We start from the raw sequence: 24,431 nt of genomic DNA on the forward strand, positions 1-24,431 counted from the left end.
GGAGCCTTTCTGACTGACGAACGTTCGGTCGACTATTAGGGGACAGCCCTAACTTTAAGGTACCTTGTCACCACATTTCTTTTCCTAATCTACATAACTTTATTTGCCTAAACTGAACCTTCTTAAAGTCATCTGTAGGGCGCTAATTCTTCAGATAACAAATATACAAATGGCTGTATGAGGATATGTTGCTGCAGGAGTGCTATGCTTCAGCTGATTTGACCTTTGACCTCCCTTTATAAAGACACCAGCCAAAATAGATATTCAGTGCTGCAATCAATAAAGTATCACTTTGCCTCTGTTTTGACTGCATGAAAGCAAACCAAGCCAGAACAAAGAAACCGTGAAGCTTTTGATTTGTTTGAACTGTGACAACATGCCACCTCACTGTTTGCATCCCCCTGACAAATATATATGTATATTCTTTGGATCGTTTAAATGCATGAAACCAGAGACAGTGCAGCCTGTATTGAAGTCTGTGCGATACAAATGAGTGTTGTACCTTCCACAGTCTATGAAGCGCCTGGAGTCCACCAGCAGTCTGAGAACATAAGGCCTGGGAGGCTATTAGAGCGTTAGCCTGGGAGGAAGAGAGATGGAATGACTCCCATTTCACCTCAGATAAATGCGATTGAATTTCACTCAAGCACTTATGTGGAGCGTGGATGGATGGGATTGCATTTGAGAGCAAAGACACATGTCCCATAAGTACCATGTAATCAACTTGAATCCACAACAGGCGCCTTTTTTCAATAATGGAATTCATGGTTGTGTCTCATTTAAGTGGAAGTGAGAACTAAGACAGCTTCTACATTTTCTTTTACTTTACTGAACAGTATACAGCATCTTGATATGTTGAGTAAATATGCAATCACTTGAAAGTATTTGGGACAGAGTTCCTAACAAAAGCAGGGGTCTGCAGTTTTTGCAGATTCCAGCATGACAAAAGAAAAGAGTCACGCCATCATTAAGTATCATAATAAATAGCTTATTGCATTTTAATGATGTGAATTCATAGACCTCACTCTTTCATTGACAAAATCAAACCAGAGCAGTAACTGTGAAAACCAAGTAGTCCTTGGGTTTCAGCCAAATCCTTAGCAGTCTAAAGGCGTTCGCTGTAATAACCAGCAGAAACTCACTGAGAACCTGCAGAGAGGGCGAAGTTAATTCTGTCCTCGGGGATCAATAAAGTCGATCTTATCTTATCCTATCTTATCTCGACTCATTTCATTTGGTGAGCAGTCGGAATTGAGGAGAAGCGATGTCAGATATCGATGGCTGGCTGAACTCAGCAAGTTGTGGAGACTGATGCTGTGTATGAGCGCTGTATTCCACTGAGGGACCATTAAAAAAGGTGCACATATTTCATATGCACTTGCACCAAAGGTTAACTTTATTGGAAATCCCTGAACAGAAAGAAAAATGTGGCCTTCTGACATAATTATGGAAGCTAATTAACCAATCAGACAGCAGGTGATGTTTCTTGCTGGCCCACAGGTTGATGAGGATGACTTTTGGTTGGAAGGTCACATGTGCATGAATCCCTGATGAATTTAGGCAATTAGGTTGGAGGAAAACTGGATGGAAAACGTATTGCTCAGCATAAAATCAAAGCTCCCTTGTGCATTCATAAATGTGAAACATTGCTGGGGAAAGAAAGCATGTGTATAAGCATTGACTGAAAATCTGTTGATGCTCATCAGTTTTCAACATCTCTTCACAGTGAGCTCTTCCAAAAAGTATTCAGGACATTGTTTCTGGAAGACACAGCTGATCAGCTTTGTACGATATAAACTAGGGGTGGGGGAAAAAATCGATACAGCAAAATATCGCAATATTTGGCAATACCATATCATCACATATTGACATTTTGGTCATGGATTTTCCACGTCGACATGCAATGTGCAAGGTACCCTGGGTGCATTGGTTGTGGACGTTCTGGGAACACCATGTCAAGATCTCTTCTTTCAAAATACACTTCCATTTTCGCATGAAATTTAATGTTTACATACAGTGTATTTCACAATAAATGCACTACATCGGTACAACACCACGACTTGACGTTTTTTTCCTTCAGCCACAAACACAGTTGGGTTTAGGCAACAAAAACACATGGTTTCGGTTTAGGCAACAAAAACACGGTTAGGTTTAGGCAACAAAAGGAAGTGATTAGGTTTAGGCAATAAAACAATGGTGAGGTTGAGGAAAAAAGAGCAGGGTTTGGCTTTAGAATCTTAGGGGGCGCCAACACCGCTCTCTCGGGTAAAGGTCGTTTGTGGTGTTTGTTGGACCCATCCACCACTCGGACTTTCGCTGCCTTAACTTTCATCCTTTTGCCGCTGGGTGTCCCGCCACCAAGTGCTGTTAAACTATACCGGCAATTGCCCATGTATCATGCTGACATTAAAGGATGGCTTTTTTCATTGGTTTCTGACGCCCCAAGTCACTGCACAAGCACCGAATTTCGACGACTTCGGAGTGAGACCATGCTCGCTAGATACACTTTGTTGATGCAAAAAATGGCTGAAGTGAGATGGACAAATTGAAATATAGATGAAACTAATAATGACAAAGTTTTCCTCTGGGGACTTAATTTACAGTTGAAAAAAAAGGTAATAAATTGTGATATATCGCAATATATTGTATCATGACTTAAGTATCGTGATAATATTGTATCATGGATCCTCTGGTGATTCCCACCCCTAATATAAACTGATCACCAGTAGCTATGTTATTTACATGCTCTGTGTGTGTGCTGCAGTTTGAGACATGATGATGGGGAGACATGACCTTCCAAACCTTCGGAAACTGGAATGATTTTTGTTTGGCAGTGTTTCGCAGAACTCTGATGAGCAGGTATTTATTGGCGTTAAGATGCATGTCATCCTACACATGAGTTGTGGGGAGCCGCAGACACATTAGGCCAAAGTATAGATCTCTGCATCAATATGTACAGTATCCCTTACTCTTAATGGTATGTTTCAAGGCAACACAGCCACGCTTGCTAATGTTTTCGCAAACATCCACTACCATTGCAGGGGCCCTGTTTGGGAATTGAAATCTCAAACCGGCTGCATATAAAGATATGCAATGTAGTGTTGTTTCAGTGCACTGCAAGATGAGGGACCTACTTTCTTGGTTTACACCTTTCTATTTGTCACTTGAATCATGCAGGCAAAAAACTAATCTCAGTCAATATCCACATTTTCATGTGTACTGAAGAGTGAAATACTAGCAGTGAGTCACAGAAATGTGGGAGCGGGAGCAGATGGGCAGGGTTTATTAGTAATAAGGAGAGGAGTTCAGGGACATTGTTGCTGATGGAAAGAGATTTGGGAGATTTGAAAGGGAGCGAGCTGTTCGGTGAGTACAGACAGAGAAAAGACACTGTCACTCGAAAATGCGACGTGCAAAGCGAGTAAATATTTTCATTGGTTGATAATCTCATCTGCACGACTGCAGCAAGTTCTTACCTTGTCCTTATTGCATTCTTTTACAACAAAAACGTGATTGCACCAGAGAGTTCTTCGGCTGATTTATCATCCATGCTTTGTACGTCTAACAGCTCTTCCTTTCAGGGTATTCATTCTTGAAATGGTTTATCTGGTCTAGTACAATTGTTTTTGATGGGAGGTACCACTAGTACATTGCTGTATATTCACTGACATGTACTGTAGCTATGGCAATGTGTACTGGTCTTGAGAACAAGGTTAGTTTAAGGCCCTGAAAACCTTTTCACTAAGAGAGACAATGTATGTATTTGTGTCCTTTCTTTCACTCTGCTCCTCTTACTTTTAAGTGGGTGGAGCTCAGTCAGGAAAAGGTCACATACTTCCATGCACCAATCACGATCTAGCAATATTTGAATCACCATCTGATGACAATTGTGGGCTTGTATTCTTATGTGCACAGCTCTGGCAATCAATTCTAAACAAACAACACCCGCAGAGTCCTGATGACGCAGACTTGCTGACTTTTTGAGAGTTTATCTCTCAATGAATGATACTCAGGGATGTTTGATGTTTACTTTGAAGACCCAGTGTGTGGGAGTAAGGGTGGATTCACTGGCAGAAATGGAATATAATCACCTTAACAAATAAGAATCGTGCTAAGAAAGAGCCGTTTACATTGACATATGGAGGGGGTCCTCTTCTATGGAGTCCGGCATGTTGTTTCTACAGTAGCCCAGAATGGATAAACCAAACACTGGCTCTAGATAGGGCCATTTGTATTTTCACATTTTCACATTGGCCCCCATTGTTCTCCATCACACTTGGCACACGGGAGAAGTTTCTACTGGTTGCAATCTGCAGCCTCACTGCTGGATGCCCCTAAATCCCACACACTAGACATTCAACTTTAATTGTTGCCCATTTGGTCATGAATATTTAACAATAAACTGAAATGCTTCATTTGAAATGAAGTTTTTAGGGGCTTTAATCTCAGATAATAACTGTACTGCTGTGAATGAGGCATAAATGTGTAACTATTCTTTGTCTATTTCTCTCTCCATCTGTCTGCAGCCATGGGAGTGCTCATGTCAAAGAAGCAGCAGGTGGAGAAGGTGCAGAAATGCAACGCTGTCGTCTCAGCCTTCCAGGCGGGCATTAAGGACCGTCCTGCCCCACCCAAACAGGCAGAGGGAGAAACGGAGGAAGGCCAAGGCTCGGCCAAACCTTCAACCAACAATGATGAGAAGAACGCAGAGGAGACAGAGCAAGATGAAACAGACAACAGCGCCGGTCCGTCGACCTCCCAGCAGGCCTCGGCGTCGGCGAGGGATGAGTGTAAGGTCAATCAGGAGGCTTGGTCGAGGTTACGGGATGGGAAAGGAGTGGAGCCTGAGGATCTTGACAAGAGCCATCAGCTGACGCCGCCTGCTTTTGTGCGGCCCAAAAGGGAAGCTGATGATGACCAGCCTGTAGATGTGGAGCTGAAAAAGAAAGAGCAGGTATTAACTGTTTGCCTGAATATGGAGCGGCGGCTATTGATCTTAAGTCATGGCCAGGGTGTGATGTAAAGCTATCTGTCTATCTATATCCATACATCCATACATCCATACATCCATACATATACATACACCTTTTACTCTGACAAAACACACATTATAAATCCCCAAGTCCTGGGATTAAAGAGATGTCTGCAAGATGTCAAAGGATCTCCATGGCAACAGCAGCATATTATCTCTTTTCCTCCCTGACGTTAGGCATTATGATAAAGCAGTTCAGTCAGGCTGTAAAGGGACTTTTAAACTTTATCTAAACACCCTTGTTGAAGGTGAGAAAGTATTAGCTTGATTTATTTTTTTTCCCTTTCTGCAAGGCCTTTTATTTCCACACTAGTTGCGAGATGTGTTGTTGTTGTGCGCGAGGGCTCTTCACAGCGAGCATCTTGTGGGCGGGCTGGCTGGCTCAGAGAGGTGACCATATCCAGGGCGACGCTGACTAACAGGGGATGGAGTTCACAGGGGCGCTGACACCATCAGGTTTTCTATTTTGCAAAGAGTAAACATTGCCTGGCAACTTACTGTACTGCTGCACTTTAACAAGAGGTACAGAAATAAAAGTGTCTACCTCGCAATAATAATAGATATGTACTTGGGATTTTTTAAAGGCTGAAACTGAACACAAATGGTATCTCGAACACAAAGCAGTATTATGGGATGGTTTTGGCAGGTTAATGCTGCTGATGGGTGGGTTTATTTAACGTATCCTCAAACATGGTTATGTAGGTTAGGTTTAGGAATGTCCAGTAACATAGGTTAGGTATAGGAAAGGAATCATGTTTGGGCATTGTCAGGTTACGTACTTAACGTTCGTAAATAACTTTATTCAAAGATAAATAGGTTAGGTTTAGGAAAGTAATGTTACGTACCAGCAGGTTAGGTTTAAGGAAATAATCATGGTTGGGTTTCATCACGTTACACACTAACGCACAGTTACAAAGGTTAGGTGTGGGAAAGGAATCATGCTTGGGCATCGTCAGGTTACATACTTTACACACAGTTACGTACTAATGTAAAGTTAAGTTAGGTTTCAGAAAGTAAAGGTACGTAGGTTAGGTTTAGTAAAATAAAATTACGTGGGGGAGCTTAGGAAAGTAAAGTAACATAGGTTAGATTTAAGAACGTACACTTATGTTGGTTACATTAAGGAAAGAATCGTAGGTGGGCATTGTCACGTTAAGTACTTAATGTAAAGTTACAAAATTCACGTAGTGTAAGTAGGTTAAGTTTAGCAAAATAAAGTTATGTAGGTTAGGTTTAGGAACGTCCAGTTATGTAGGTTAGGTACAGGAAAGGAATCATGGTTGGACATTGTCAGGTTACGTAATTTATGTTAGTACATAACTTTATTTAGGTTAGATTTAGGACCATACACTTCCATTGGTTAGGTAAAGGAAAAGAAAAAATGGTTGGGTGTTGTCATGTTATGAACCAAACTGACTTGACAATGTACCTTAAAATAACTCAAAGTTCATTTGGTTTCCCATGGGACATGACCCATCCACCACCCCAACCTGTGTCCTGACACAAACTTTCGTTCTTCCTTTTTACTCCTGTTAGCACATTCGTCATGTAATCTCAGCCTTCACGACTACATGGGTTATGTAAACTTTTCTGGCTTATAATCATATGGGTTATATATGAATTCTGGTGCATTACCTGTCATAGGTGTACATATGAATGTTGCATTAGAATAGCCTGGTTTATCTGGTATGGCAGTAAATCGTTTTACCTTGTATCTGTCACATTTAAAGATCTGTATCTCCATTAGCAACTTTTTCTTATGTCAAGTGTGGTGTACCTCAGGGTTTAATTCTGGGACCAGTTTCATTCTCTTTGTATGTGCGTCTTTCCCCACAACATCCACAGACATGGTGTCACTTTTCAGTGTTATGCCGATGACACTCAGTTGTACTTTAGATGATGTTGAAATTGTCAACACTAAAATCAGCAACAGCAAAAGCAAACAAAACCCGAAATCCTTACATTATTCTGTGTTGAGGTGTCTTATTTTATTATAGTGAGTTATTATATTTTATTGTCTTCTTTTTACCAGTGAATCCATTGGTGTCTCTTTTTTGTTTGGTCTTTAATTTGTTGTTGTTGTTTGAAGTCCCCTGTCTATGTGCAAGACATCAAAATCAAAGGTAGCTATAACTGTTCTGAGTGCATTGATGCGTCTAAGAGTCTGAATCCTTTCTACTTTTGACATGCAGCCGGCTATACTCTGTCACTACCCTCAGGCCAAAATGTCAACTGTGCATATAAGATGCCTCACATTTCAACAGACAGGGAGGGAACAGGAAGGGAAGTTGCTTAGAGCAATCATGCACTCAAGGGGATGAACCCTCTGGATGTTTTTGACCCCGTGACCTTTCTGTCAGTGCAGCTCAAGACAGTATGCTGTTTACTACACCCAATGCAGATGTGTGGCATAATGAAAACTGAAGCCCGTAGGGCCACTTTAATTGTTTTTAGATGAATGACTGCATCTTAGAAGTTGATGAATGACCTTCTCCATCAGTTATAGTCCCTGGTGGCACCCTAGATCCTCATTTTGACTGGGTCTATGACACAGGAAGCTTGTTGATGTAAATGGAGTCATCAGGTCACAAGAAGTAGGCCATAACTTTGAGATAAGCTGCGACTGAGGAAATTTGTCATGGTCTCATCTGTGATGTGTCTCCAGCCCTGAAGCCGGTGCCAAGACACTGAAATAGAGAAAAAAAAGAGCAAGTATGGATACTGACAATATCTTTGTGTGGTTAACCAGTCAAGCATTCAGCAGTCATCTTCCCTGGCTTGACAGCCGAGTGTATCCTGGCTGTAAATGGAGTCTACGTCTATGGAGAAGTTGGAGAGAAATGAATACATGTTTGATAAGGGCACAGATATAATTTTCATATCAAAGGCAGTGCTGTCTACTGCAAGCAAATAACACAACACATACGACTGATGCATTATACACTACCCGTTCCACCATCAGACAACACTCCTACTGTGGATGGACTGGTGCCTCATCTTTCCTCCTGACCTGTTATGCAGAGCTTTGATGGACAGGAGACAAAGCAGTGTGCTTGTGTGTGTTTGTAAGATGACTGAACACATTTGCAGCAAAAAAATCCTTATGTAAGTGACACGCTCCGACTCTGTTTCCAGCCAACGAGCGACGAGATGTGCGACGTGTGTGAGGTGTGGACAGCTGACGACCTGTACCCCTGCAGGATCTGCACTCGGGTGTTCCACGACGGCTGCCTGAGGGAGCTGGGCTACCTGCGTGCTGAGGCCTTGCAGGAGATGAGAGATACGGCCCACACTGTTACTGGCTGGAGCTGCTACTATTGTGTAAGTATGCACAGCTCACTGCTAACGTCACTTGCTGGACAGCAAACACGCAGTTCTTATAAGTGCAGATGCATGAGCGTGTACTAAAAAATACATGTTGCTTTCAGCATTTAAATTTGTTCCACTGGCCTGTGAGTTATAAAGGAAATTCTGGAGGATTATTTCAGCAAACCTCAGCCTGTCGTGAACCAGAGAGGACTCGAATGCAGAACCAGAGGCAGGAGTATGACAAAAACTGAGGGTTTACTTACTTACACAGGGGGTGCCAATGGGTGTGGACGGTGTACTGGCGGGAAAAGCTGGCACCAGCAGAGCCTGTGTTTTTCTCAGTTTCTTAATTTTGCTCAAGACAGTGAGGCAGCTACCTTGCTGGGAGCAATCATGGCCATGTGTACTGAAGATCAGCAGCAAACCCTTTGTGTTACTTTGTATATACATCTATGAGTGATTCCATTTGGTATCATGAACAGCACATGCTACATGCTATATTCTTAAATGCCCTAAATGTAGCATTTGGATTTTTCTTGACCAATATTGCAACTAAAACTGTGATTATTTTCTATAAATGAAACTAGAAGGCGATATTTGTGATACCAAATACACTCAGCATAATCACAAGCTTATCTTGTTTCTACAGGAGTAGAATCAGATAAGATAAACTGCAACTTTGCATGTTCCTGAAGTCCTCACGGGGCTCTTATCTTAAACCATCTTAAACCGAACTCGAGGAAAGTCAAGGAAAGTAAATATACCATTATACGACTTTGATCATGACATTTAAACATAGCTTTACACTCACTCATAAAGGCAGTCGTCACAGCCTGCAATCCTGGACATCCTCATTCAGAGCTTTAAAGGGTGTTAAGTGTGTAAATGTACAGACCCTGACATGCAGAGAGTATATTACTCATGCAACAGCCATTTTGTCTCAGCAGACATAGCAGGAAATGCACATGTGGAGCTAATGTCGTTAACGATGGCTCTGTTTCCTTTAAGCCTCAGTGACAGTGGGTTAGCAACATTAACTGGCTACAGCTGAGTACATTTAGCGCGGCAATTGTCATAGCAGCAAGCGAAATCAACATTTGTGGCCTTACATTTTCTTTTGCTACATCTTGTTAATACACTTTTAGTGTCAGTGAGTTTGTTAGGACCATTTGACGGCTCAATAAGTGTGTTTCCATTAACCCTAGAAATGCGCAAAACCTAAATATTGCAATAAAAAACTGGTAATGGAAACACCTACGTTTCTCATGTGGTTTTTCATACGTGTCAATATAGAAGTATATCGCAAAAGTGTAAAAGAAACACTTTTTTTCGCAAATATACGTAAGTGGACATGACATTGGTGAATTCCTCGTTCACGATCCTCTCCCAGAAATCCTTTATCCGTGGTCGCTGCCACACATAAGGACTTTGCCTTTGTCCATCTTACTTCCGCAAACAAAGTGGAGTCTCGCGGGACAAGGTTTTACCAGAATTACGGCTCATACGCAAAACACCTTTTAATGGAAACACCTGCAAGTCGCAATTGTACTTTGTTGAAACTTTAGAAATATCGCATTTATTTTGTGCAAAACTGTAATGGAAACGCGACTAGTGTCAGATGTTAGCCACTGCTGCTATCTTAGCTCAAGCTAAGCACTGTGTCTAACCTGTGTTCACAGAAATACAGAATCTTATAAGTACAAATCTCAAAACTTAAACTTCTTGGAGCTAGTATGCTGTTTCTGAACTTCTGCATGGAATATTCACAGTTGATTACTACCAAATCTCTGCAGCCCAAAAAATGGTATGCAGAACAGCCCTAGAAATGAACTCAACGAGAGGTCAAATACAATGAGGCAACATTCTGGGAGAGTTTTCACTGTTTTTTGCAGCAATAAAACAAATGCCCGACTTCTCATCAGGAATTCAAGGCCTATGCCAAAACTGATGACTCTCTGGTGATCGTCGAGAGGCATGATGCAATCTGTACTAATTCAAGCATAAACAGTTGAAGAGCGCTTTTGCTAGAGGACCCTTCAGAGTGGAGAGGGGGCTTCGCTGTCTTTTGCCAGTCCTGAGAAGCAAAATCACTTGCCAAAGTTGCACTTTAAGGGGGGGTGTTTTCACACAATCAGAGAAAGGACACTGAAAGGTCCCCTTTCTTTGGCTGGCTCCTCCGGTGTGCGTGGAATGGGGGCGGAAGTAGACAATTCAATGAGGGACGGAGAGAAATGTTTTATTCAAATTGCGAATTCTAGTCCTCTTAGCTAAGGAAACCAGCTTTTTTTGTTAGCACATGTCAGTCAGCTGTTACAAATCCCCCCTCCTTCCATTGCATCTGACATTTAATTTCACACATACACTGGTAGACTGCTGCTGGCAGATGGACTGGGTTTCCTTGAAAGTGAATTTACAGTCAGCCTTCAAAGCTGCTGCATGTATGGCTCAATAGAAGCCAATCAGACAGAGAAAGAGTTCATGAACACGAGTGACCCCTCTCTATAGCGCTGACTTCTTTTTGATGCTTGCTGCTAGCTGCTGAGGTAAAATCCTGGGGTCATGCTTCAGTCAAAGCGTTCATAATTTAGCAGACATGCTGGATCTGTAACTGACATGCAGCAAAATGAGCACTCATTATGAGCCCTGGTGTCAATAATAATGAATATAAGTCCAGTATTCACTCTCTTTTCAGCTCCTGTTTGTCTCCAGCAACACCTGAGACACATATGACTCTTTAGCTTCAATATATTTCTAGGAAGCTTCACTTTTTCACAAGAATATGTTGAAAATAAGGTTAATAAGAGCAAAGTTTGCAAAACAGAAAGCAAAAAGTTACTCACAGGCTCCACAGACACGAGGAGAGCTGCATGATTGGATGATAATTCTCTTATTTTATGACATATTCTGGGTTATATGTGACTACGAGCGGCATATGTCACATCACACAGTCACCTGATTCATTGTTCACACAGAAATACTGATTCCTGCAGCTTTTAGATCAGTAAGGAGATTTTTTTATAACTTCCTGCTCCAGCACTGAGCCTAAATGTGGGTTATTTAAAGCTCTTTGAAGACACAATCAAAGCTGTCATTTTTCTGAACAGGACAGCCTTAAATAACTATTTATGCAAGCTGCCAGAGTAAGATTAGAATATGTTGTTATTATTATACTCTCTCCCCCCCCAGGGGCCTTTTGTGTCCATTTTCCAGATGCTGTCAGTGAGTGTTGCATAAACCCTTAAATCTCTCTTAAGGTTACTCGTTTTGGAATATGACGTTAATATAAGTTTGGATGAAAATGTCATCAGACAGACATAACAATATAATTATAACATCCATAGCGGATGGCAAGTTTCCTTGTTTTGCAGACAGTCGGTGTTACCAGGGGTAACGCTTGATGAACGTAATGATGTTGCAGATTAGAGATGCACAGAAACAACGTCTGGCACAGGACAAACAGAGGAAGCAGTTTCCTGATGACGGCATAATCAATCTGTTTTGTTCCTTATTGATTCTCATCTCACTTTTTAGAATGACAGACACATGCAGATAAATGGGTGCTTTATGAATTCCTGTAGTAAATAAAAAAGTAGACAAATAAGAAATAAAAGAGATAAGATGGATATAGCACAATGTTTGGAGTATGATGCAATATTTAACACCTCCCACATGACCAAGGAAAATTATACCTATATCGTTGGACAGGTCAAATTATCACCTGAAGTGCGTAAAAGACAAACATGACGTTTAATTTCACGCAGGCACTGGAAGCTAAACTGGAACTGAAGGTAGAATCAACCAGTGGCTCAAAGTGATCTGCAGCAGCTTCAATGTAACATGCTGTGCATGAGTGATGGGAAACACACACTTGTTTTAATAGTATTATAAATAGGATACATTGCCCACAATAATGACAGCTATGAACATTTAATTGGATGATACACTGTGGTGCTACATCTTTGCTTCTCATGCTGTATTTCAACCCAACCTCCAGAATAAATCTTGGTGCTGTACATTTCTGCAAACATATGTAAATTATTATGTATCCGAAATGTTGAATTTGATGTTACTTCATGTTTCAACAATGCTGTGGTTTATGCTTGGTCATGTTTAGCCACAAAAAATAACTTAATTACTGTCAGGAAAAGATCTTTTTTTTTTTTGTCGTAAAATACCCGCTTTTGTTGGCACAATCGCCGCTGGAAATGCTGCTGATGCCTTGCAAAAACAATTGCTGCTGGAAATGGTGCAAATGTTTCACGAGAAATCACCTGCTTTTAGTGGCACAGTTGCTGCTGGAGATGCCACCGATGTCTTGCTAAAACACACCTGCTTTTAGTCGCACAATTGCTGCTAGAAATGCTGCAGATATCTCACTAAAAAACTCCCACTTTTAGTGGCACAATCACTGCTGGAAATGTGACCAATGCCTTGCTAAAAAACATTCACTTCAGGTGGCTCAATTGCTGCTGGAAATGCTGCCAATATCTCCCCAAAAAAACCTCACTTTTTGGTGCAATCAGGGCTAGAAATGCCGCTGATGTTTTGCTAAAAAACATCCACTTTTGGACGCACAGTCACTGCTGGAATATCACTGATGTCTTGCTACAAAACACCTTCTCTCGGTGGCACAATCACCACTGGAAATACTCTCGCTAAAATACTACCAGATTTGTTGTTTGTTGGTCTTAAACAGTCGTCTGCAGCTTGGCAGCCATCTTGCCTCAGTGTCACAGCATTCATCATGCCTTCCACTCCCTGATGAAAAAACAGCATGTAATCAGAATTATGTTGCTTTAGAAATGTTGATATATGATGTATAAAATGTACAAATGTGATGTATCCGAGGTTTGCAGAACCGTACAATGCCAACATTTTCCTCTGGCAACTGAACTGCATCCGTGTTGGGCTTTTGAATGGCTTTGGTGACTGTCGAAAAACTGCAGAGAGCAGCGACTAGAGAATGTGGAAGACAGCATGAAGGGTTTTTCGATGTGACAGCAATGGTCCTCTGTCAGCTGCTCCGTGGTCATAGCTCTCGGTCAGCTTAGGCACTTTATAGTAATAGTTCCACTCTGCTGAAATGATATATATCAAACCTTTAACAAGGACACCGTGCCCCAGACTGCGCCCCTACACTTTTTTTTGCAGACAGGATGTGAGTCTATTAATCTGGTTCAGTGTTTCATGACTTTGGAATGGCCATTAGGGGCGGATATGTGTAGGTTAAGCCTGAATAATCAACTTCAGAAAGTAATAAATGCATGGCGGAAGCACAGGGACATTAAGTAAGTGAGTTTCTTTATATGATTTAGATTCCTGCATGTATTGAAATATTACCACCCACTTGCAGCACCCAGATAACAACAGAAAGCACTGGACAGTATTCAGGGCAAATAAATATATGGATAATTAGATGCACACAGTCTCTGATGTGTAAATGCTGCAGACAGTGGGGCAGTAAGGTGACGGCAGTTACTGTGATCCCAATGACAGGTTGAAGAAATACAGGAAGACATTACGCAGCTTGTTGGCATGCTTGTTTTGCACCCAGTGGCTCATATAATGAGGCAATGTTTGTGGGGAAATCAAACTTGTGGGCATAGAAATGGCTGGGGATGGATGAGGGAGTTCAGCAAGGGGCAGCGTGTGGGTGAGGCAAGATATATCTGAACTTCCTGTCTAATTTATTTCATACTCAGAGGGAAATTCCAGTGTTTTTTGTCATTTCTAATAACTGTTGGTTAACACTGACATATCTGCTTTTTATCCACTCCCCTGTTATTACATATCCCTTTTTATTTTGCATTTATTTGCTGATCTTGAGGGTGTTTGTTCGTTTATTTTTTAAGGGGTGGGCGGTTGTGCTTTTTTCATTTAGATTTCATTATGTGGATTTTATGAAGCCCTGACAGATTGTAATGGTGATTAAGGCCCATGTAAACAAACTGGAATTGACTAACCTCAGTAATCGCGGAGGGACCATTAAAGCTTCATCATGCCACTTATGCAATAAATAATGTACAATTAATGTACAAATATACATATTCAAATGAGTGATTTTTCTTGCCTGTGCATTTGCTGCTGTGTGGGAAGAAATTTAGCCTATATATCACGGACATCTTTCATCATGTTTATCTTCCATTACACTGATTAAATGCCCTATTTGTTATTTTTTAAGCTACGAATTTTGATATGCAGCAATTAAAATCTTCATTTTGTGTATTTTAAGTAAGGAGACGGTCACGTTAAATTAATTAAAGTCTGCCCTTTGCCATTAAATAAGGATGAAAAACTCATAATACTCTGTATTAGCAAAGCTTATAACATGTTTTTGCAATTTGAAGTTTCCTTTCACCTTATGAAAGTTTGCGAACCATCAAACCTCATGACACTCCGCACTTACAGTAAATGTCTTAATTGAAATGAACCGGAAATCTCTCTTTTCTTTCTGTCCGTCTTTCACTAATGATACAATTATGAAAGGAGATATAACAGCACATCATCGTTAATCACACGGGAAACGGAGAAGTTGCTGAAATGGATTCACAATCCAATACTTAGTATGCTTGTGGCTAATTGCAGGAGACCCATCGGGAGCTAAGTCCATGTAATTAGACCACGCTCGCTTATTAAACGTCGAGTAATGTAGGCTACCACTTCACTATGAAAGAAATTATGTGAGCACCCCCCCCTTTTTTTATGAAGTGTAATTCTCTGCCCTCGTCTCAACCCTGTGCTGCAGGATAATCTGAATCTGCTCCTAACAGAGGAAGAGATGTACAGCCTCATGGAGACCTTCAAGCAGTGCAAGATCATCCCAGGTGAGTCGCTGTATCATGGTTAGAAAATACATTTTGGTAAAGTGTAGCAGGAGGTGGTGATGTTTGCTGTTTCATTACATATTTAGCAGTTGGGGAGTGTTTATTATATTGTTAGGGATGGCAGTGTTGGCTGTAGACTGTGAAACCCCATTTGCATGGGGCTAGTATCACCAGGGGACTCCATGAGAGTTAGAAATTACACTCCACATCTGTGTTTCATGCACTACTGATTGAAAGTCTGCACTCAAATTTACTGACTATGTGATATGATGAGCACAGTGATTTGAAACTCCACTACTCAACACAGCAACACGAGCCATGATGTGTAGTGTTGACCTCATTTAAAAAAAAAAAAAAAAAATGTGGGTCAAACAAACAGAACTGATTCCGCCACACATTGTCACACGTCGTCCATCTCATCATCTTTGGAGATTTCGCTACTCTGATGGATTTGAGCTTGCTCTTTCTGCAAATGGGTCTCCATGCTGTGTAGTGAGATAAGCCTCCAGCGCCCGAAATGCTGTCAAAACTTTCATTTGTGGTTGCCAATGCAGACTCCATAATTCCCAAACTGGGCAAGAGGCAGAAAAGAGGCGCAAGGAAAACAAAAAAACCTAATAAGACCCTAAATCTCCAAGATGCTGATTCGCATGGGACTAAAATCATCACGTCTTCAGTGTTGGGTAACATGGTGAAACAGTGGTGGTTTTTACTTGACAAATTAGACACATAGCAGATTTGTGCGGGATTCAAACACAGACCCGCTCAACTATCACAAATTACTTAGTCTTGTTTTTATACACTCAACGGCCACTTTATTAGGTACACCTGTTCAACTGCTCATTAATGCAAATAGCTAATCAGCCAATCACGTGGCAGCAGCTCAATCCATTTAGGGATGTAGACATGGTCAAGACGACCTGCTGAAGTTCAAATTGAGCATCAGAACGTGGCATGGTTGTTGGAGCCAGACGATTATTTCAGAAACTGCTGATCTACTGGGATTTTCACACACAACCATCTCTAGGGTTTACAGAGGATGGTTCTAAAAAGAGAAAATATCTCTCAAAGACAATGCCTTGTTGATGCCAGAGGTCAGAGGAGAATGGCCAGACTGGTTCAAGATGATAGAAAGGCAACAGTAACTCAAATAACCACTGGTTACAACCAAGGTGTGCAGAAGACCATCTCTGAAGCAACAACACCTTGTCCAACCTTGAAGCAGATGGGCTACAGCAGCAGAAGACCACACCAGGTGCCACTCCTGTCAGCTAACAACAGGAAACTGAGGCTACAATTCACACAGGCTCACCAAAACTGGACAATAGAAGATTGGAAAAACATTGCCTGGTCTGATGAGTCTGGATTTCTGCTGCCACATTCAGATGGTAGGGTCAGAATTTGGCGTCATGGATCCATCCTGCCTTGTATCAACGGTTCAGGCTGCTGCTGGTGGTGTAATGGTGTGGGGGAGATTTTCTTAGTACCAACTGAGCATGGTTTAAACACCACAGCCTCTATCTAATCCATGCCACTAGGAATTAAGGTAGCTCCGAAGGCAAAATAGGGTCCAACCAGGTACTAGCAAGGTGTACCTAATAAAGTGGCTGGTGTGTATTTCCAAAGGCCTAATTAGCCTAAGTTTCCTTAGGAAAAAAAAAAGGTCAGTGTCCAACAGTAACTCCATTGTGTCAGTGTCAGTCTCAACCTGCTGTAATCTGAAGACAGATCCCAGTATTGTCTCTTGAGTGTTGCACACAAATGACAGGAGCATTAAACACACCAAAAAAACCACACGAATAAAATACAAGATGTAAGCATCAGAGCCTGGTTACCCTCTTCAAGAAGAGTGCTCTCCTTGTTCTCTGTATAATCCAGACCACACAGTACCACATGTCTTTAAAAAACACAGGTTTGTGAAAGAATTATTTTCATACTGCACACTCTGTTTTGTTCCCTTTATTTCTTTATTTACTGTATTGCTCAGTCAGAGTTATTATGTTATTTGCCCTCACTACTGTCTACTAGCAAATGTGTGGTATTATTCCGCAGCTTGGAATGGAGGGCAAACAGTAGGAGGTTGGTCTTGCCTTTGTAGCGAATGAGTCACAATAAGATAATTACATCTGGAAGACTGCTCTGTGACTAATTAGGGCTGATGTGATGAATTGTTCCTTGCCGCTGTAGAGTCATGCCTGGTGTCAGACGAGCTGCTGCAGTACCGCCACTTTGCATCCAAGCAGCAGTTTGATAAGGACCTGACTGATGAGCAAGAGGAGGAAGTCCTGGCCCAGTTTGCGGCGCTGGATCCTGAGAAGAAGGGTCACATTGAATGGTCCGACTTCCTTTACTTTGAGTCTCTGGCAGTGTTGAGGAAGTTTCGCACAGAGGTGAAGTATTAGAATGAGGACATGGGTTAAATATACTCAAGACATTTTTCTAAAGGAGCCTATGCACTCTCTGAAAATGCTACAGCACCCAATAGCACTCTGAAAATCCTAGAAAGGACGGCAGAGGAGATACATGCACACCAATGCAACTGGGCTGGACGGCCACAAAAAAGATTCACAGGCTGAGATCAATGCAGAAAAAATTATTTAGGACATCTGTGCACAAAAAGAAGGGTGCTCAAAGTGCAAAGAATACTAATAAAAATAGTGAATAGAAACAGCAAACATTTCAGTCCTTGACTATCTTCAGTGCTTCACAGAACAGATATAGATACAGACAGATTCCTACCAGGTGTGATGAATCAGTCAGCTGGTGCCACTAATTAGATGAGATCAACTCTGAGGAGCAGAAGCCTGACTACCAAATCACAATGACCTGTCCTATGCATGTCTTTGATGCACCCAAGATAAATCTTTGTCTTGTCAGCAGCCCTAAGACTCTGACAATCCTCAAAGTTCTACGAAGGGTCTAGATTTGGAGCTCCAGGCTCAGGCTCACCTCCTCTGTTGGACCCTGCTGTTTGGAGGGGGAAGTCTCAGAGATAAAATAGCATGCATGTATCAGTTTGAAAAAGCCACACCCCCTCCACCAATAACACCAAGGTAAACTACACAACCTAATATTCTGATATAACTGTAACTAGTTAAGTGAGGTAATGTAATGCTAAGCCGCAAGTAACTTATACTAACCTCATGAGGTTGGTTACATTAGCTTGCTATGCTAATGTCATTAGCAAACTACCTTAAATGATGTTATTGTAAACTCTTTGGATATTACTAGATATTTGCTGCTTAACGTTGTGCTACCGAGCTTTGCGTTGATACAATTTATTAAGTATACATTCAGTAGGTTACTTTACTTATTAATAAGCATGCCCTGTGGCGTGTAATCTTTTTTATTGGAAAGTAAGTGTGGTAAACACATGTGATTTTCCAACTTCACACATGATGATGTGATTTTCCACCATGGGTCCTAATGATGGGGATGGGTCCCAGTATCTGAGGTGGACCCGTGCCTGGAGCTCTGGACCATATTGACATTTCCTCCTCAGTGGTGTTGTACAGCAATACTGAAGTAAACTAGGAAGAAATTTGGGGACCTGGAGTTTCTATTAGGCACTATAGAGGAGGTTAAGAACCATCTGGCGCCAAGCATCACCAATTACAAACATCTAACATACAAACTTGGAGGATATTATCCTGCTTATATCACTCTCTAACAGATGCCATATGTAATCAAATAAATAATTTATTTGTTTGCTTATACAGCCAGCCTGAATCTGGCTTTTCTGTTTTAAACATGATGAAACACAGTTCCTGAGCCCCAGGATATCTAACGTTCGTGTTGCTAGGCAGCATCAAGCTAAACAGGAAGGGGTTCACAAGGCTGAACAAGGAGTTTAGGAAACAAAGACGCTCTCAAGTCGTGACCATACTCAACCTCTAACAAAGGAGAATAGCCCTCCATCTGGCCAAACATTATCATTAAAGCATCTTTCCAGCGGAGATAACATTATGTAGCACTTACTCTTTCTTTTTCTCTCTCTCTCACACACACACACACACACACAGGCTGTCCCTTCTGTTGCACTTTCTCTCAAAGTGAAAATGATCCCACACCTTCCAAGAATTCAGAGTCTAGAATTTTCTGTGGCCATGGCATAACCCGATGTAATTGTGCTTACATTCTTTCCTTTACTGCGGGGCAGATCAGCAATTGTAATCTTCAAGCATAGTCGGCGTGTCTGGCAAAGACATACCTTTCTCCGGTCAGCCTAAATACTATCTAATCAGACTTGTAGTGAATGAAGATCCACAGGTCAAACACCACTTTATGTTGAGGTTAGTTTGATAGCGGGGCACAGGGGCAATTTCTACTAAAGTGTTGGCTTGCCTTCACCCTCCTGAATTACTCATTTTTATTGTCGCTTCACAACAGCTTCAATATTATGCTTTGTTTTGCCTTGGGAGTTTAAATTTGTGGACTGTGTGTGACTCTGGGGTAAAACAGCCCTAGCAGATTATGTCAGAGAGTACTAATGTGATTGAGAATGATTGAGGCCAAAGAAATCGGCCCTAGAATACATTTTTTCCAGGCCCCTAAATTACAGCAGTCAAAAGCAAAAGAGGAAGGAAATTAATGAGTAGATCTAGGCCACCTAATCTCAAACACTGTTCGGATTTTATTTTTTTCCTAGAACTCTATGGTGCGTCTCTTGACTGCCAAGGAGAGAAACAACGCACGGTCAGTGTTCCTGGGTCTGGACCTGGATGAAGACGGCGTGATCACGAGAGCGGAGTGCCGCCAGGCCCAGCAGTCCTGGTTCCACAAGCTCAACAAAGACTCGCAGTCGTGCAATGTGAGGTGAGCATGCCAAAAAGAGGGTCAGTGAATCCCAACAGTAGTTAGAGAAATCAAACCTGGAAAATTTGTTTGAATATGTTGTGAAAATGAAAGAATTCCATATCTAGACTGAGATAAAAGGCACACATCTATATACAACTCTGGCAGGAGTTTGGGGAGTCAGGATCTCATCTGTATGCAAACTGTAGCTGGCAGAGGGAAAAAGGGTTTGGCTGCTTCGGGAGTAGAGACAGTCAGAAAGAAGACTGGAAGCAGGATAACAAGCTGTGTTCTTTCCTCATTACAGATTCCTCCCCTGCATAATCCGCAGTAACAGTGTCCATTTCGATTGCTTTGCAGATGACACACATCTTTATTTACCCAATATATCGTACAGTAAAATCAGTTGAGACTTAAGTGCTGGACAACAGAAAACTTTAGTGTTTTAATCTGGGCTGCCAATGTAACAGAACTCAGAACTTTGAATAGATACTGATATTTTTTTGCCACCATATCTCATACAACTTGGGATCACATTAACCAAGATTTGGCTTACTAGCATCAAATCACATCGTATATTATTCTTTCTTAAAGCTACAACTTCTGCTCTGAGACGCTGGGGGCATGTCTGCTGAATGCGCCGAAGCCACATCCACTCATGGGAAAGCTGTACCTTCTTTTGATTGTAGCACTACAATGGATGTTCCATCTAGCAGCTTAAACAACCATAGAAGTTTGAAACACCAGAGCCAGAATCAAAATCAATGCCAGACGACACTGACCCTGCCTGGAAATTAACCTAGTTCTTCTTAAGTCCAGCTCAGACCAAAGATTGGCGACGAGTTGAAACAAACTTGCAATGCGCCATTCTGCAACTAGATGAGATGGTGTATCATCTCTATGCAACAACTCTCTGTACTTCTGTTCTGACTTCCAGCTTTTCAGACTTATTTTGTGGCTGAATATAATTTGTAGCTTCCTAAACATGAAAAACAGAAACAAAACAAGCATCAGATTATTCATAATAAATATGCCACAATCATATAGCAGCGCCAATTAATCAGCCAATGAGAATTTGGGGGTGAAGGGGCATAAGCACATAGAATGAGCAGCAGCAGCAGCAACCCACCGTTTGACACTGGCACACTGTGAGGATGGAAACAGAGGGCTTGGCAGGGACAGAGCACCTGCTGCAGCAAGCGCACATGCCGTCTGCGGTCATTTTGACTTGACCAGCGGACTTCACTACAAGCTGATTGGCTGTTGAGGTAGGTGATGAGTTTTACGTGCTAACATTGCTGGCAATTTGACCAGTTGAGTTGCAGGTGACACCATCAGCCAGCTTGAGTCGAACTCACACCGACCAGTTCACACCGCTGCAACGTTTCTCTGCGATATCCTTAAATGGTTTCGTCTCCTTGTGAATCGTTGGTCTGAACTGGACTTTAGTCTGCAAAGAATGGCAAGTTTTTTTATTTATTCAAACAACAACAAAACTGATGTGGCTTATGCTAAGGGTTGCTCCACTGGGTCAATGAGCAGGCTTTTGGACACAGAAATTCAGTATTATTTTGTTCATGTATAATGTGTTTAGATGCAGATCTCAGATTTTACTTTACCCTGATTTCTGAACCCACAGAGGATTATCACTGCAGCAGCTCCCCTTGGCTTTACTGAGTTTCAGCAAATAGGAGTACATACACACATACAAACCCACAAGGGCAGGTGCTGAGGCAAAAGTAAGCAGATATTTTTTTTTTTTTTAAAAAGTCCACTTATTTATTACACCAAGGTTGTGAAGTCTCCACAGCTGCTCTTCATCAGACTGAAAAAAAAACAAAAAAACCAAATAAAAAGTCTGATGAAGAGCAGGAATGCTTGAAACGCCGCCACCTTGGTGTAATAAATAAGGGGACACTGAGGCCCTGCACAGTGCAAGCAATTTATTTTATTTTAATATTTATAGAGTTTTCCGCTGCAACATCACTGTTTTGGTTCACTCTCACAGACACAGTTAGGGAGTAGCTGGTGAATATAGTGGAGCATCTAGCAGCTAAAGAGACAGGACAAACCAAAAACAGGTCTTAAAGAGACTAAATTTTGGGCTTAAATTCTTCAGGTGGACACAAACACGACTCGAAATGAATGGTAATGTTTCTTTGCAATTGCAGGATGGATAATAAAGCAAGTATTAGCTAAAAATTTGTCGGTGAAGATTCTCAGTCATCCAGGTCATGGTAATCGTAAGTGCTATATCATGGACGCAACGCAAGCACGATATAGCACTTTCACACCAACCTACTTCGCTAAAAAGTTCACCATAGCAACTCAAGAGGTGACGATATGTCAAAGCTGTGATCACAAGATGTTTCTGCTGCCCCCAGGTGGCCAAAAAAAATACAAAAATCTGTCACTCCAGCTCGTTATGGTATTGCTAAGATGGACTGTTAATACATCAGCATGCCATTTATTTTGTTCATCTACAGTAACAAATTCCCTTTAAGGAGACAGGCCTTAAATAACACCCTGAACTAATCAACTAAGTGTATTTCACTTAAGTGCTCTGAACGCCAGTAAAGGGGGTAACGCTTCATGTCAGTCACTGAGGCATCCGTACAGTAGCCTTTGGTAATTTAACTACGGTAGAGTAAATCTCATCTCCATCTACATAAATCAGTTGTTATAAAACCTCACAAGGTCGCAGGGCTCAGCTGCTGCAGCTGTTGAAGCTGCTGTCTGGTAAATGTCTTTTTTTGTATGCAAAACAGCAGAGCTTATGTTAGCTTTAGAAATGAAGGAGGAAATTAAAGTTAATACAGGCAATCTTGCACCACTGCACCATTAAACTCAACTCTGATAAAACAGAACTCCTCCTGGTCGGTACCAAATCCACTTTATCCAAAACTGACAGTTTCTCCCTCACTATTGACAGTTCTACAGTGTCCCCCTCCCCTCAAGTTAAGAGTCTGGGTGTCATCCTCGACAGCTCACTGTCTTTCCACTCACACATCAATAACATCACCCGGTCTGCATATTTCCACCTACGAAACATTAACCGTCTCCGCCCCTTCCTAACCCCTCACACCACGGCTATCCTGGTCCACAGCCTCGTCACCTCCCGCATTGATTATTGTAACTCACTCCTCCTTGGTGCCCCTCACAAATCCCTCCATAAGCTTCAACTGGTCCAAAACTCTGCAGCCCGCATTATTACCAGATCCCCCTCCTTTCACCACATCACCCCTGTCCTCCAGCAGCTTCACTGGCTTCCAGTCAAATTCAGAATCCATTACAAAATCCTTCTGTATACTTTCAAGGCCATTCACAACCTCGCCCCCCCCTACCTGTCTGATCTCCTCCACATCGCCACCCCCTCTCGCTCCCTCAGGTCGTCCTCCTCCCTCCATCTCTCTGTGCCCTCCGCCCGGCTCAGCACCATGGGGAGCAGAGCTTTCAGTCGCTCTGCTCCCAAACTCTGGAACTCTCTCCCCCTGGACCTCAGAAACATGGACTCTCTACCCCATTTCAAATCACAACTCAAAACCCATCTGTTCCAAATTGCATATTCCCTTTAACTGCCCACATCCATTTTTACTTTCTGTCACTCTTGTCTGTTGTTTTATTTATTTTAATTATGACTTTAATTGTGTTTTTAATACTCTGTAAAGTGTCCTTGATTGTTGAGAAAGGCGCTTTTAAATAAAATGTATTATTTGTTGATCACATCATTTGCATACCATCCTGCTTTGCACCCAATATGCTGAAAGGAAAAATAATGTTCTTGAATCAGACAAGTAAACAACAATAAATACTCAAAAAGCTCAAAAATATCATGCTTACATATGCAGCATAAATTATACACAACATAAATGTTATATTTTAACAGCTATGTCCTCCAGTTTTCCCACTGGTTATGTTTATTATTTAACACATCCTCTGGTTAGTGTTCCAAATCAAACACCACAGCTACGACCCTTCAGGTTGCTGCTTTGACAACAACTTCCCCAAGGTCATGCAGCACAAACTGGACTTTTTGTTTAGTTCCAAGTCTTCTATTCACTGCAACAAGACAAAGGGCATAGCAGTGTTGTTTTTCTGTCGCTCTGCAGAGACGCTTTCAGCTGCACCAGATAACTGAGGAACAGAAAGAATTGTTTTCTTCTGAAACATTGTCCAGTGCAGAGTGCAATGAATGCTCACACCAGTGCAACACTGATAAAGAAATTGCAAAGGGACTGAATGTAGCCAGTCTGTGCTGCCACTCATGTCGTTAGCAGGCACTCAGTTCCCCGCCAGTTTGATGCGGAGTATGACAGAATTCCTGCTATTAATAAATTGTCACATATTAGACTGATAAAGCTGGTTGCTTTTGCTTGGAACTCACTCAAACCGTGGTCTTTTAACAGCAACCTCTTCATCACTAGGCCTATTTTTTCTGCCTCCAGTCCGAAATGACTTACCCAAAATAAATA

General features: G+C 41.7%; 1 protein-coding gene across 2 annotated transcripts in view; it reads left to right on the plus strand.

The window, feature by feature from the left end:
- Positions 1 to 24,431, plus strand: part of phf24 (PHD finger protein 24) — a 48,504-nt gene that overhangs the window by 12,863 nt on the left and 11,210 nt on the right. For both annotated transcript variants that reach the window (XM_050053518.1, XM_050053519.1), the window contains exons 2-6: positions 4,527 to 4,954; positions 8,168 to 8,353; positions 15,087 to 15,165; positions 17,353 to 17,555; positions 19,814 to 19,980. In XM_050053518.1, the coding sequence (XP_049909475.1) occupies positions 4,529 to 4,954; positions 8,168 to 8,353; positions 15,087 to 15,165; positions 17,353 to 17,555; positions 19,814 to 19,980 (1,061 nt within the window). In that variant the 5' untranslated portion in view covers positions 4,527 to 4,528. The remainder of the gene's footprint in view (positions 1 to 4,526; positions 4,955 to 8,167; positions 8,354 to 15,086; positions 15,166 to 17,352; positions 17,556 to 19,813; positions 19,981 to 24,431) is intronic.

Source organism: Epinephelus moara, chromosome 9 (assembly GCF_006386435.1).
Source record: "Epinephelus moara isolate mb chromosome 9, YSFRI_EMoa_1.0, whole genome shotgun sequence".
NCBI classification, from domain to species: domain Eukaryota; kingdom Metazoa; phylum Chordata; class Actinopteri; order Perciformes; family Serranidae; genus Epinephelus; species Epinephelus moara.